This window comes from Elephantulus edwardii, unplaced genomic scaffold, assembly GCF_000299155.1.
Source record: "Elephantulus edwardii isolate Elephantulus edwardi_28Jun2011 unplaced genomic scaffold, EleEdw1.0 scaffold00339, whole genome shotgun sequence".
Classification (NCBI taxonomy): Eukaryota; Metazoa; Chordata; class Mammalia; order Macroscelidea; family Macroscelididae; genus Elephantulus; species Elephantulus edwardii.
Window position 1 is genome coordinate 1,734,478 of NW_006400089.1, and position 15,839 is coordinate 1,750,316.

General features: G+C 41.8%; 1 protein-coding gene across 1 annotated transcript in view; it reads left to right on the forward strand.

The window, feature by feature from the left end:
* Positions 1-533: 533 nt before the first annotated feature.
* Positions 534-15,839, forward strand: part of UPP1 (uridine phosphorylase 1) — a 46,753-nt gene continuing 31,447 nt past the window's right edge. The window contains exons 1-2 of the mRNA XM_006901619.1: positions 534-606; positions 845-953. Coding sequence (XP_006901681.1) covers positions 534-606; positions 845-953 — 182 coding nt within the window. The remainder of the gene's footprint in view (positions 607-844; positions 954-15,839) is intronic.

Sequence of the window (15,839 nt, forward strand, 5' to 3'; positions counted from 1 at the left end):
TTATTAATGTCCCCATTTAACCTGCGGGCGCGAGCTTACTCCACCCTTAGCTGGGAGGATGTGGTGTAAGAAAAGTTCTTTGGGTCAGGGGCCTTGAGGTGCTGGAGGGGATTGGGCAAGGATTGTGCGCAGGACGGGGCAAGGAGCGCGGGGTGAGGTCAGGCAGGGAGCGCACGCGCGGGGCAGGGAGCGCGCAGGGGTGGGGGGAGGGCTGGGCAGGAAGCGCGGAGTGCCGGGCAGGGATTGCAGGGGAGCCTGGGCAAAGAGCGCAGGTTGCCCGGTAGGGAGCGAGAAGGAGGTCAGGCAGAGAGCGCAAGGGGGCTGCGGGCTGGGAATGCGCGTGGGGAGGGGCGGGGAGTGCGGCGAAGGCGAGCCGCCACCTGCCTCTCCCTGGCACCTTCATCTCCGGGATCCAGTGAGGAAGATGCTCTGGGCCTGCACTGGTTTAGCTCTTGCGGAGATGGGTTATGCATCTGGGGGTGGGGGGTGTGAGTGGATAAGGTGGTGAAATGCTCTGGGTACCTCAAGGTGTAATGCGCGTAGGTGAAAAGCGCGGAGACTCGGTGGTGACTTCAGTAGGCAATCACCCTCAGTTCACTTCTCCAGGTTGTAGCCATCCATTCTACTTAAACTTAAAATTTAACAAGATTGTCTGCAGACTCGGAGGAGCTCTTCCTTTGCCGACTGTACCGAGTGCATGAGTCGAGTGTTGGGGTGTGGTGGAGGTGGAGGCAGGCAGTGGAACTCTTAACCAGCACAGGCTGTTTGTCCATAGATAGAAGAGTCCAGGTGCCAGGCAGCCACTTGGCCCTCAGTACGTCTCACGTTCTCCCTTTTAATTCAGGATTCCGTCTGGTGACGCGAGGTCGCCTCTCTGTGAGTCAGCTGGGCACAGTCTCCTGCCTCCCACTCCAGACGTGTGTCTGGCACAAATCGGCTACTTCCTGCAGTCGGTGAGTTTTAGCAATGAGATGCCCTGGTGAATTCCTCCAAGAAAGGGCAATTTTCCAGGCATCTTTATGTCCTGTCCCCTAGGCCTCCCCTCCTACTCTTTTCTTCTCTGCCCTTGGATTTCTCCCAGGGCTCCTTGCCTTCCCTTAGCTTATTAAAAAGAAAATACTACTGTGTTTGTAACCTTGGCCTTCAAAACAAACAAGAAACCACCCCCCACCAAATTTTTGTTAGCTGCTTGAACCTGTAGAACATCTTAGTCTGGATTTCCTTCCATTTCCTTATCTCCGTCTTCCCAGGTGTTCCCCCCACCATCCCCAGCCTTACAGCTTGAGGCCACAGCATTTTGGGCTCAGACTTCTGCCTTCCTGGCCATTTTTTCTATTAATTCTTTTTACTCCCTGTGGGTCCTTGGCGTGCCTCATTGCAAACTTTTGTAATTCCACATAGTCATTAGGCCAGACACAGTTAATACTCTAATTTTCAGCATGTGTGAGTATTAGTTTTGTTTTAGCTAAAAAGGAAATGAATTTGTGTTTACATTGGTTTTTTTGCCAAAGTGAACTTTATCTTTGTTGAACATAAAATTACTACTAGCTAATTGTAAAAAAAAAAAACAAACCCAAAAACCAAAAAAAACCCAACAAATAAATACATAAAATAGAAAGTGAAATGTAGAGATTTTTATATTCTTTGTAGACAAACACATTTCTCACACACAGAAAATTCTTTTGAAATACATTTGCTTAAAAAGTGTAACTTGTTAGACAATAAGCCATTTACACAAATAAGCTATCTGTTACTTTTAGTTTAAACTAACAGAAAGGAAATTGGCTGTAGCAACAATGAATAGGCTATGAATAACAAAGGCTCACTAGATGGATTTAACAATGTTTTCAAATTTTGTAAATAAACTAGTAGAAAATAAAAAAAATAAAAGAATGCATATGTAAAAAACAAATCAACAACACATTATTTTCCCATCTAAGTTCAATTAAAGCAGCATCTTCATTGGGGGGTGGGGAGGGAATTATTTAGTGCTTTCCCTAAAAGATGTTTCATAAAATCTCAATACCTGGGGAAATTGCTGATCCCTTAGGTGCCAGGGGCCCAGTCCCTTTGCAGCTTGCTGCAGGTGAAAGCTGTCTCTCTGGACAAAGGGAACCGCTACTGTGAAAACCTTTAGCCAGAAGTTCCAGTGTTGTTCTTTCATTAGATACTATTTTTTAAAACAGAGCTGCAGAACAAATGAACCTGATAGGATTTTACCCTGACCTTGTCTGCTGCTCTCATTCACTAGTTTCTCTTTGGTTTTAATCTAGAGATTACACTTTCTCCAAATGCTGTGCTTGGCTCCAGTGCCATGTTCTTCTATGAGGGGCCTCATCTCTCTTGCTTCAGAGGTGTTTGAGGACAACTCCCAGGCTTCCCTTCCTGCTTGATTTAGCCCCACAGGCACTTCAGGCAGGAGTGGTGGTGCTAGAGCTGGGACTTCTAACTCCAAAGTCCTTCCCCAGCTTTCCGGCTAGGTCTGGCAAGCTGGTTTTTCCTAATTAATCAGGAAACAGAAAATAGAAGACTGGAGTGATGTTAGCTGGGTTGTTTTTTTTTAATCATTTTTTAATTTCAATGAAAATTTACAGAGACTTTGGATTTCCATTCATTCATTCATTATTGTGCTTTTCTCCCTGCCCACCCCCCCTTTTTGATAATGATGAAGCAGGAAGTTTAGTTTACAAAGTGCATATTTCACCAGGATGCCAATGATAAAGGCAAAAAAAAGTAAAAGAAGTCTAAAATGCATAGTCATTTTAATTCAGCAGTTTAACCTCTCCAAGATTAAACTGAATAAAATACAATGTCTGAAAAGCTCTGAGGCCCTGAGAACAGAGAGGGCACCCCCTAAGGGTTTTTCTTGAAAGAAAAGGCTAGTCAGTCCTGTTTGCTTTTTGGTAGTTGCCTTTTGGAATGAAATCCACCTTTGCTGACATGGCCAGACGTTGGCTTCAATATTAAGGAATCGGAAGGAGTTCTGGTGGTTAAGGAGCAGGTTACATGTTGAACTGCTAAGCAAAAGATTAAGTCTGAATATGAATCTACCAGCAAGTGTTTGCCAGAATGATGGAGTTGTCAGCTTTGCTGGTGTTTACAGCCTTAAACCCCGGTGCAGGGTCACCCAAAGTCTCTGTGTCCATTTGGGAACACTGGGTTCGGTTTTGTTTTTTCCCCTTTTTTTGAACATTTGGTAGACCTCATTTCCTAATTCCTTAGGAGGTGTTTTGTAGTGTGCATCATTTATTTTCTCTTAAGACTTTTTCCAAACATCAAAATTGGCTATTTCCTCATTGAAAGAACCTCTTTTTATAAAGCAGTGAGTATACTTTCATCCTCAGTCACTCAACTAAAAAACTTACTGCCATTGAAACCTATTCATACCTGACCCTCCACTAAGTTTCAGAGTCCATAAATTACAGGGGATTAATTGCTTATCTTTCTGTCACAGAGCTACTGGGGGATTTGAATTGCCTTTGGGTTGGCAGCTTAGCTCTCTACTGCTTGTCACCAGCCTCTGGGGAAAAGTCCCTGCTGAGGACCGTGTCCTGCTGACAGGGATCCATAGCTCTGGGCTCCCTACCTTGGCCTCACTTTGTTTGACCTTTCCCCTTACTTTGTTCTCTTTGTTTCTTCAATGTCTGGCCTGTCATATAAAGAGAGTGGTCACATTAGTCATGTCACGTAAGTCGTGATTCTAGCTCATTATTTTGGAGGAGGAAAGCTTTATTCTCAAGCAGACATGGACACTCTTGGCAAGTTAGCAATGGAGTGAAGTATTTAACATTACTAGAAGACTGGCACCAAAATCTTGGAATTTCCTCTGTAATTGTAATATCTTAGAGATGTGTGACCATACCTGATGATTAATGCTAATGAGGCTACTCAAGTCAGGGCTGGGCTGGCCAAAAAGACCATGTAAGCCTAGCTTGAAGGGTGGGAGTGGAGATTCAGTCAATCATGCCTATGTGATGACTCAGTAAGGATGTGAATATTCCTTGAGTTTCCTGGTTGATGACACAACTATGCACATGTGAAGGTAGGGATGCCTTATCTATGTTTTTCATACATAACTTTATGGTAGGAATCCTTCCAGACTTTACTCAATGCATCTTTTCATTTGTATTCTTTTTTCTACTTTGTGATGCTATAATGTGCTCCTTTGACCTGTACATATACTAAAATTGGAATGATATAGAAAAAAATAGCATGTCCCTAGCACAGGGATGATATGCAAATTTCTGAAGCATCCCATACTTTTATTAGGGGTACAACATTTATCTGCCACTTGGCTGTATTGAAGAGGAGTGACTTGTGTAGTGCTCCTTATTGAGGAGTAATGATGTCAGTTTGAGAGCTAAGGGGAGTCTAATTGGAGCCATAGTCTTTCCAGTTACTTGCTGTACATCTGAGAGCTGGATAATGAATAAGGATGACAGGAAAAGAATTGATTCCTTTGAGTTATATTATTGGAGAAGAGCACTGAACCATCCCATTGATGGCCAAGAGAACAACCAGCTATGTCTTGGAGAGGGTGCAGCTAGAGTGCTCTTTGGATTGGTATGGTGACTGCTGTATTGGAATCTTTTTTTTTTTTTTTTTTTTTGAGGATGGCACAGAATAAAACAGGGTTCAGGTCTTTTGTTCATAGGGTCGCTATGAGTCATATTGACAGCACCTATCATGTTTGCTCATTCATAATTTGCTCTTTTGAATGCAGCACTTATCTGTCAGTTTGCTGTACTTGAGTGACTTGCTGGCTGCTGTGATTCTGGAAGCTGGGCCACAAGTATTTAAAAACCAGTGGGTCACCCTTGGTGAACAGGTTTCAGCGGAGCTTCCAGATTTATACAGACTAAGAAGGATTGACCATCCCCTTCTGAAATAATTGGCCTTTGACAATCTCTGTAAACAATATAGGAGCACTGTTAAAATACTAGAAGTGGAATCCTTAGAGTGGAAGATAATAAAAAGAAGCAGCTGCATTGACACAGTGACTGCAGCAATGGGCTCAAGTATGTCAGATAATTAAGATGACACAGTATAGGACCAGATTCAGATTCATCATTCATAGGATCACTACAAACTGTGGTTGACTGGATTGTGCTTTATAATGACAACACAATGCTATAATATATCATTTTAATTATTAAAAATAAAATGCTTTATAAATTAAGTATCTTTTTGCTATTAAAATTAACCCTAAGTATAGCATTTTTATAACTTATAACTGACCCTCCAGTGGGAAAACTGTTGATATTCTTTGTTATTGCTGTTATCATTGGAACCAACCCATAGTTGACCCTCAGAGGCACAAAAGATTAAATCACACAATACTTTAACCATCCTTCACCTGTAGAGCAGCTGGTAGCCTTGAACCGCATGCTTTCAGGAATGCAATGCAGCTTCTTGCCATTAGGCATGGATATCCTAAAATAGAACCCTGAACTCATAACTTTGAAAATTAAAAAGTTGTTGTTGTTGTTGTATGCAGTCAAGTCAGAACTGACCCATAACTGACTTCCCAGTGGGTTTTCAGAGACTATAAATTGCATGAGAGATTGCCCATTTTATCTCATACAGAACAGTTTGTGGATTAGAACTGCCAGCATAAGTCGGCCACCAGGGCCCTCTGCACTTTTATGAGTTCTGTTACTCCAGAAAATTGTCTAACCGCAGGGAACAGTAGTGAGAGCCAGCAGGTCAGGAGTGTGGTATCTTGAGGGAGGAGGAAAAAAAATCCTCAAATTTATAGCTGTATTGTGGTGTATCTAAAACAAGTACGTGAAAAAGAGATGAAGTTTAGAGTTTTATAACTTTTATTCAAGTGGAGCTCCTGGGCGAGTTCTCCATTCTGAAGGGACAGAGCAGAGAATTGGCAACAATGGGGATTCAGGAGGATTTTTTATAACAGGGTCTTCAGAGAAGAAAGGGAGTTGCATTCCACTTCTTAATTTACGGTCCACAGTGGGTTCAGCTAGGCAGACAAGATTGTTTGCTCTTCTTATCAGCAGCAGGCAAGGCCATCCACATTTGAATTCTGAATTCTTGTTCTCCCTCCTGGCCACCTTGCCTGGGCCTAACAATGGCCAGCGGGTCTAAATGAGGATATCAGGGAGACTCGCTCACACTCTGATCTGACACAGCTCTGGTGGTTAGGGCAGAAGAAGAAACACTGACACATTTGGCTGGAGTCATAAGTGGGGTAGATTGGTACAACAGAAGAATATTGGGTCCGATGATCACATGAGCACATTTACAGTTACACACCTTAAGATATTAAACCAGGGTCTCTCCAATTGCAGTTTTGTGAAAGTCTGGTATTTTCAGAGCTTGAGGTTGGGGCTCGGGGGAGGACTAATTTTAGAGAAAGAGGAAAGAGAAGTCTCAGATACTAAGAGCAGTGGACACATGCAGTGGAGCACATAGATCCCAGGAGCAGTGACTCAGTAGGAAGTTGGCTCAGTTCCATCAGCAAAAACAAGCACTGAACAAAGGAAGCAGTCCTCAGCCAACCTGTCTGGAGTTTCCCTGGTTGAGAGGAAATAGAACTAATCAAGCCTGGAGAAAAGCACCCTTACAATGTGCAGCCAGGCAGGGCACTTCCTCCAGACTTTTTGTTCTGATCTGCAACTTGGGCCACTGAGTTCACCAAGGAGCCTTCCTGGCAGCAACTGACATTCTTCTCTGACTCTGAGGTCAGCCTCTTAGTTACTGCCCACAGGAAGTGGCCCCTAGGTCTTCCCTGTCAGAGTTCCTAGAGATGAACCTTCTGCAATAACTCCCACTCTCAAAGGAAAAGCCCAGAATTGCGGGGGAGGGGTGCGGCTGGATGGGAGGAGGTGGTGGTGGTGGTGGTAGTGGAGGAAGTGCTAAGAAGTTTACTTCTGAAAGAACTGTGTCTGTACTGCAGAAACTGGCCCTTCTGTAGAGAAGAAGGTGCAGAGGACTGTGTCTTGTCCAGGAATGTATGTGTGTGGAACATGCAGCCCCTCCATGGCTGTGACTGAGCGAAGCCCAAGCCACCTGCTGTGGGGTTCTTGGGGTGTACAATGGGGTTGAGGGGCTTTCAGAGCCAGTCAGAATGGTTTGCTTCCTGGAGTCTGACTTATGAAAACTCTTATATGGCAATCAGCTTACTAGATACTGTAGATAGGTGGGTGGATAAGTACTTTGGACTTGACTCCAGTTCACGTATAGCACGTAATGTACAATAAGCTGCTATACTTTCCTTCTCACATTATCAGCATGTTTAGATGTTCAAATCCATTAACTTCTGCCAATTCATCTCATTAAATTGCTTCCTCAATCTCTTGTCCTTGTCACCAAATATGATGTCCCCTTGGAGCAATGTATATCCATCCAATTGTATGTAGCAAAATCTCTCCCTCTGGTTTAGGGTGTTAGCAGTTTTGCACCTAACTGTAATATTTAGGTCCATCCAAAGCAACTCCGTGTAAAAAAGATAGGCAGTTTCCTTCAGTAAAGAGTTATAGCTTCAGAAACCCTGATGGAGGAACACACTAGTAAAAAAATCAACTCCACAGCAGTAGATTTGGGTTTTGGATGACTTAGCCAAAGTGAAGGAGTCAGATATTGTTATACAGTGGGTTTCTTGACTAATTATTGTAAAGAGATCTGGCGGCCAGCGACCCAGGAGTTGTTTAACACTAACAGAAGATATTTGTGGAGTTCTGGTGGTGTCGTCTGTGGGGAGTTGTGCTGCTAATCCCAAGGTGGCCCTTCTCTGGCAGCTCAAATCCACTAGTGACTGCACAGGAAAAAAAAACATAGGCAATCTCCTGTCCTGCAAATTACGACCTCCGAAGATCCACTGGAGGGTCAGCTATGAGTGGTAGCTTTTAAAGCTAATTCTGACTTAGTGGCAATGAGCTTGAGTTGATAATTACTGGAAATAGGAAATTCTGTTGAAACCCATCCTCTATGAAAAATCCTGCTGGTAGGTAGAGCTGTCAACAACACAACAGCATGAGGGTCACTACAGCACCCAAATAGATGATTGATGGATTTGATTCTGCAAAAGATCCCAAGTTGTGGCTATGTCTATATGCCTAGGCTCCTTTATAGGAATCTGCTGCCTCACAACTCACCAACTTCTCTTTCCCTCCATGCACATCTTGGGAGAAGTAGTCTCTTAGCCCTTGCCCTTCCACAAATGTCCTTCCTGACTCTAGCTGGTCTTTGATTTCCTTGGTGTTATAGGGTGAGAGGTGGTGATTCTTTAAAGCAAATTCCCCTCCTTAACTGACATTTTCAAAGAAACATTTTATAAATGCTTTTGTTGTTAAGTGCCCTTGAGTCGAGGATAACTCATAGCAACCTTATGAACAACATATCTGGACGCTGTCCTATCCTGCCCCATCCTTAACCCCAACACTTTGAGCTAAATGCTAAGGGAGAATAAATGTATGAGACATTACCTATAAAATTTGCCTTGACTTCAACACTTTATTTTTTTCTAGCCTTTGAAATATGCTAGAAGTGATGAGTGTACTAACTATGCTTGTAAATATTTTTGGATCATTGGTGTTTTAATAAATGTTTGAGAATGAGACTTGTGGAAATGGAAATGGTGGATTTGGTATTAGGCAATGGCTTGAATTCATATTCTTCTCCTGACCTTCTGTAAGCCCCCTGAATACTTCTTTAAGCCTCGGCCTTCATATTCTTCATCACCCTGCTAGGTATGGGGAGATTGACACCTACCAGAGGGGCAAGGCACTGAGAGTCCCTGTTGGTTTTATCCAAGTTCAAAATGTGATTCATATTCTAAAGTACACTGTCAAAGGTGTGTGTTTATCTATGCAAAGAAATGCTTTTCAGTGAAATTCCTACTCCCCCCCCCCAGCTTTTTGATCTAGGTACAGATTTCATATAAACAAAATTAAGTGTTCTGGAATTTACATTATCTCAGTGTTAGTTATAGTTTGTTATAATACATATAATCAAATACCTTTGCATAGTTAATAAACGTAAATTTATAGTCTCTGCTTTCAGCCAAGATCTATTGGCTATCAGCTATCAGCAATAATATCCCTGTTGCCATGACCTGTTCTAAAACCAGCTTGAACTTCTGGTTGTTCTCTCTCAGTATACTGTTCTAACCATTTTTAGATGGTTTTCAAATATACTTTGCTTTCATGTGATAATAATTACTATGGGGAAAATGTTAGTGACCCAGGAATCATCAAAAGAATGTGGAAGGAATATACGAGTCATGGTACAAAAAAGAATTGGTTTGTACTGAAATATTTCAAGAAGTAGCATATGATAAAGAGTCAGTGGTTTTGCAGGAAACAGTTAAGGCCCCAGGAATTGAGGAGATACCAGTTGACATGTTCCAAATAACAGATATATCCAGAAAATGCTCACTGGTCTGTGCCAGGAAATTTTAAAGACTTGGCCAACTAACTGGAAGAGATTTCTATTTATGTTTCTTGCATATGGCAAGAACGCAGATCCAACAAATTGTGGACATTCCTATTCCTAAAACTCTAATCTGATTGCTGTCAAGCCAGAGCCAATTTGTGGCTAGATCCAGTAGGTTTTCTGACCCTGTAAATTGCAAGGGAGGAGATTGTTTTCCTCCTGCAGAACCGTTGGTAGATTTGAACCCACAGAGAAGTGCATAGCCTTTGACTCCTTAGGGGCTAAACCATTGTTGTTTGTTGTTATATGTCATAAACCCTATGTACAATAGCTCTGAACACTGCTTTATGCTGAGCCAACCTTATTTGTCTCTGACACACTTACCCCCATTACCTCAGCCATTGGGTCAATCTATCTCATCCAGGGTCTTCCTCTCTTGTGCTGTCCCACCATCCTCCCAAGCATTCTCTCCAAGGACTGGTCCCTACTTGTAACATGCCCAAGTATGTCAGATGAAGCCTCTGAATCCTTGCCTCCAAGGAGCAGCCTGGTGGAGCAGCCAGGTTTCACCCTCTCCAGGACTAACCTGTTTGTTCTCCCAGCACTCCATGGTATATTCAATACTGTTCTCCAGCACCGCAGCTCAAAGGCTCAATTCTCCTGTCATCCATAGTCATTGCCCAGCTTTCTCACATAATTGCGAAGACTATAGCCCCTATGATGGCACCTAACAACAACACAACTACCCAGATATTGATTGTGGATCCAAGTAGAGTGAAATTATTGACAGCTTCAGGTTTTTCTCCATCAGTCATGATGTTGGCTGTTGGTCCTCTAGTTGCCAACACCACTAGAAGTTCCTATTACAGATGCTTAATAGAGTAACTGTGAGATTGTGCTTATGAACTTTTTCTTTCACTTGGCTTTGGACTTTTTCTTCCTCACAGCTAGTCCTCTACTGCTACACCCTGGGGCTGGTTCTTATGCTCCTGAACTGTTCTTTAAAAGGACAGTAGATGCAGCCCTGAGTATGATCTGTTGGGTAAATAGTGATTCTTCCTGTGCTGAGAAACAAGGAAGCAGGGAAAGGCTTTTACAGAAGTGTGAGCTGGCAGTCCCTTTGTTCTTTATCATAATTTTTCTATCTCTGTTTAAAACTAGCATCTGTCTGAGTTCCCAGGCCTGCTGTAACAAAATACCAAAAGAGTGGCTTAAAGAATTGGAATTAACTGCCTTATCATTTTGGAGGCTAGACATCCAGATCTGAGTTGTCCATGTTATCTCTTTCTGGGACTTTAGAGAGGAAATGTTCATGCTCTCTTGCCCTTGATGACCAGATCCTATAGCCAGATTATACAGATCCTCACATGCTGCTTTCCCTCCATGTGACTGTTTTCCTGTCTGTTCTTCTGTAAGGAGTCACTCCAGGGATAAAGATTACAGCCCACCTTATTCTAGTGTGACTTTTTGATTGCTAATCTGCAAACAAAGATCATTTGTCCCCACTCGCCATTACTGAGATTGGGACTTGGACACACTTTTTAGGGAAATAAATCCATAGCAGTTTGCTCTGGTGCCTCCTTCCTTGCAAAAATACTTCCACCCCATCCTAAGTTTTCTCATTACAGCATCCATAATTTTTTTTAACATTTTGGTACAAATTTTATTATCATTGTTTTAAACTTATAAAATTAATGAGATGTAGATTGTCTATTATGTCACTTTCTAACACTTATGCCCATTCATATTATATTTTAATATTTTATCCCCCTTTCTTATTTCTAACTGATAAACATTTACTCTTAAATCCAACATCTCATTTTCTGAATACTCTGAATTAAGTATGGTTTCACCTTGGGTTTATTCTGTCCTGGAGTAAAATTTTTACCCATTTATAGACCTGTGAAACTCAAGATGCAAGGTGTGTTTCCAAAATATAATGGTGGTACAAGTATCAGTTAGGCATTCCGATTCCAAAAGGGAAGGTAAATACAACTTTGGTGACTTAACCCGTAAAGAAAAATTTTCCCCAGATGAGGTCACTTTATTTTTTTTAATTTAATTTTATTTTTTAAACTGATATTTTAACAAAAGTTTACAGAAAATGGATTTCCATTCATTCATTCATTCATTCATTGTTGTAGTTTCCCCTAGACCCCTCCCTTTTCTTTTAAAAGATTGTTTCATTGTTGCACAATTTCCTCCCTACCCGCAGTTCACTTTGCTGTGCACCTCTTACTCTGAACTACTGTCGTGTAAATAATACCTAATCATCTATTTCTTTTAGACAGTTCTTTCCCTTATCTGTTTCAGTTGTTTATCCCTTCTTTTCTTAGTTTCCCCACAACCCCCTGTCAGGCCTGCTTTATAACAGTGGCATTATGCAGTATGTGTCTTTTTGTGACTGATAAACTTCACTCAGCATAATGTACTCCAGGGTGACTCATTTTGTGTAATATTTTATGAGTTCCCTGTTTTCCAGTGCTGTATAGTATTCCATTGTGTGAATATACCACAGCTTCTCTATCCATTCATTTGTTGATAAGCACTTGGTTTGTTTCCATCTCTTTGCTATTGTGAACAATGCAGCAATAAACATGAGTATGCATGTATCTGTTTCCGTGGCAGTTCTAATTTCTTTAGGGTGTATTTTAGTAGTGCAGTTACTGGGTCAAATGGTATTTTTATTTCTAACTTTTTAAGAAAGCGCCATACTGATTTCCAGAGTGGTTGCACCATTTTACACTTCCACCAGCGGTGAATAAGGGTTCCAATTTCTCTACAATCTCACCAGTGTTTGTTGTTTGCTGCTCTGTTGAACTTTGCTATTGTTACTGGGGTGAGCTGATATCTCCTAGTTGTTTTAGAAAAGGCCATTTTCATAGGCTTAATTGTTCAGACAAAATAAAAACTTATTGTTTGCAAATCAGAACCAGCTCATAGCTGACCCTCTTTTGGGTTTCTAAGACTGTAAATTGCAAAGAGAGTGATTGCTCACCTTTATCCTGCAGAATGGCTGAAACAGCAGAGAGTCTCAGCCTTTGGGTTAGCCGTGCAACTCCTTATGACCTATGCCACCAGTGCTCTCTGGCATAAAGCTTTAGGGACATCACAACTGGTCCAAATTAGCAACACTGTGCATGTATGTGTATAAGCACACACACAGAGAGACATAATGCAAGCATAGGAGTTCCAGAGTTGTGTGCTTTCATTCTCACCTACTTAGCCAAATTCCTGATGGCCTGGAGGCTTGGCAGTTGGCTGCTGAAAAGTCAAAGCACTGGATGTGGTAAGGAGGAAACTTTGTACACTTGGGATCACTGAGTTAAAACTGACATGTTGGCAGCTAAAAACAGCAGCAACACAAATGTGTGAAGAATTTCCCTATTTGGTGGTTCTTTCCCTCACCTGGTCAGTAGTCACTCCTGCAGCCATGGTCCCTGTTGACTAAGTTCTCTCTCTCTCTGTTGCTTCCTCTCAGGAATCTGTGCTGGCCTGAGCATGGCTGCTGCAGGAGCTGTAACACAGGAAGCTGAAAAGCACAGAGAGTAAGTGAGGTTTCTGCTGCGGCCCGGATTGATGGCGCTTATTCTTCTCTTCACTGTTTGTGAACATCTTTAAAAAGAACTTGTCATATATTAATGCTTGATTCTCATGACAGATTAAAGTGCTGTAATTAGGACGTTTAAAACTCTCAGCATCTGATAGCAAGAGTCTCACCTCCTCTTCTGTTAATAATGTTTGTCTTTCATAACACCACACAGACCAGCACTTAGAACTGGGTCTAGGGGGGCTTTACTTTTCTATGACCACTCTTATTACACAATCTAATTATTTCCCAGTTCTTCTTGGTTTTGAATCTTCAGCCTTTGGGTTTTTGGTTTTTTTGTTTGTTTGTTTTGTGTTGTTTTAAACCTCATCTCTCCTTTCCTGCCCTGCCCTGGTTTCTCCTTAATTCTGAGAAAATACTGGTAGACTGAGCCCCTTTGGGTTAACAGGGCAGCTCCCTGCAGACAGAACACCAGAGCTGGTGTGGACACATTGCTATTAAACAAAAATACCTTGTCTTAGTTTTTGCCAATCAATTATGGATGATATTGAAAAGAATGGGGGTCTCAGAACTCTGATGTTCATGAAGAACCAAGAAGTGGTTGCTTAAACAGAAAAATAAAAAGGTATATATACTACATGGTTTAAATTTAAGAAAAGTGTACAGCAAGATTGTGTCTTTTCACCATACCTATTGTGGTAGAAGGGATTGAGTTATATGGCACTTCTGTCTATAGGCTTCCATTTTGTGATTCTGGATTTCATTCCAGGATGAGTTATTTATTGTATTAAGGAACAGGGATTAGAGTGGAATCAAGAAGGTATTAGACAAGTATCCACTCTTAGTTCTCCTGGGAGAGTGGTTTATACCCCTGAGATCCTATATAAAACTCACAGAAGTTATGCTTGTTTCTTTGGAACAACCAGCAGCCTCAGCCCACAGGATCCTGGCCCATCGCCCACCAGCCTGTGTGACCCCATATATCTGTCTATATCATCCATAGCCCACAAGGTTGGGAATCATTGCCCTAGTGGTTATGAGTTTCTGAGAGCCCATCTTAGCAAATCACCCGTAGTCACACAGGAGTGAGAGGGCTAAAAGGTGGAGAAATAACTAATGTCAAGGAAGGAGTGGCACAGCAGTTTGGAGATTTGGCATTTTTAACCTCCTAGAAAGTCCTTTAATAATTGTTGTAAAATAAATTATTCCTGCATATATTAACCCGAGATATTAATTTGAGTAGCTGGATTACATGAAGACTGTGGCCTCAGGACTGGAGGAACACTTATCAACAACATTTGATAAGCAGATGACACAACCTTGATCACAAAAAATGTAGGCTTATAACATGTTTGATGAATCACAAAGGTTATAGTCAGTGTAGATTACATACACCTCAGTATGAAGAAAACAAAAATCAACCAAATAGACCTATTAACAAAATTATGATACATAAAGAAAAGATTGACATTGTCAAGGAGTTCATTGCTCTTGGATCCACAATAAAGAATGTATTGCGTTAGGCAAATCTGCCCAAAGGACCCCTTTATAGTGCTGAAGAGCAAGGATGTCAGTTTAAAGACAGTGAGCCTGATCCAAGCATGGTGTTTTCAGTTGCTTCATATACATGTGATTGTTGGACAATGAATAAGGAGAATGAAATGCTTTTGTATTGTGGTATTGGTGAAGAGTATGAAATATGTAATTGACTATTGAAATAACAAACAAATCTGATTTGGAAAAACAGTAGTCAGAGTGTCCTTAGAAGCAAGGATGATGAGACTTAGTCTCACATCACATATCCTGGGCATGTTATCAGGAGTTATTAGCCTCTGGAGAAGGGCATCATGATTGGAAAAGTCTAGGGTTAGCAAAAAAAGAGGTTGACCCTCAGTGAGACAAATTGACACAGTGACTAACAATGGGCTTCAGCACCAAAGAGATTATGAGGATAGAGGGGATTGGGCAGGGTTTTTGCTCTGTTGCACTCATTATGAGCTGCAGCTGACCTGACACCACAGAGCAGCAACAATTCTGATTTACAGTGGACTTTTTTCTAAACTGATTTTCCAATGTTATTGTCATTTCCTTGTGCAGTTGTTTGCCCATCAGCTGTGGTTGGCTGGCAGGACTTTCTCTTGTGATATTGCCTGGTCCCTACCCACTTGTGAGTCAGTGAGCTTTGTGATGTTAACTTCTCTGCCTCTTCTGGGTTCTGTCACTTCTCTCCCAAGAAATTCTCAACCAACTTCCATGACTTCTCGAACACCTCTTAGAATGTCCAGGTAGTGTTCCCCAGTTACAGTCCCACATGGTCTCTCTCTTTCCCTCCATTCATCTGATGTCTGATTTTGGCACAGTTTTATTTACTGCTATCTGGACATTAATTGAATGGAATATTTTATTGAAGTGTTGTTGTGCTCTGTGCTTTCCTGTTTCTAGTTGCAAACCTCCCTACTACCCCCACCACCGTGCTGGCCAGGGAGAGGCCCAGAGTTGATGTGAAGCTGGTGTTTATGAGAGTGAAGGCTGGGGTAGTCTGGAAGGCTGTCCCTTTGTTTAGTCATTATTTCATCCTGTCTTACTTTATTGTCAACTATTCACTTGTTAAAATCTGCCTGCAAAAAAGCAGTTAAATGTTAAGAGCTCTGACATAGAACTCTTGGCACAGCATTCTATTAGGGGCATAAATGTGAACCCTTAAATTAGGGGCCTGATAAGTTACATGCACTTTACCGTTGTCGTTGTTGTTGTTGTTGTTATGTGCCGTCGAGTCATTTGTGACTCATAGCGACCTCATCTACAACAGCCCTAAACCGTGCTCTATCCTGTGCCAATCTCATTGCCTCTGCCACACCCATCCCGAGTACCCCAGTCACTGAATCAATCCACCTCA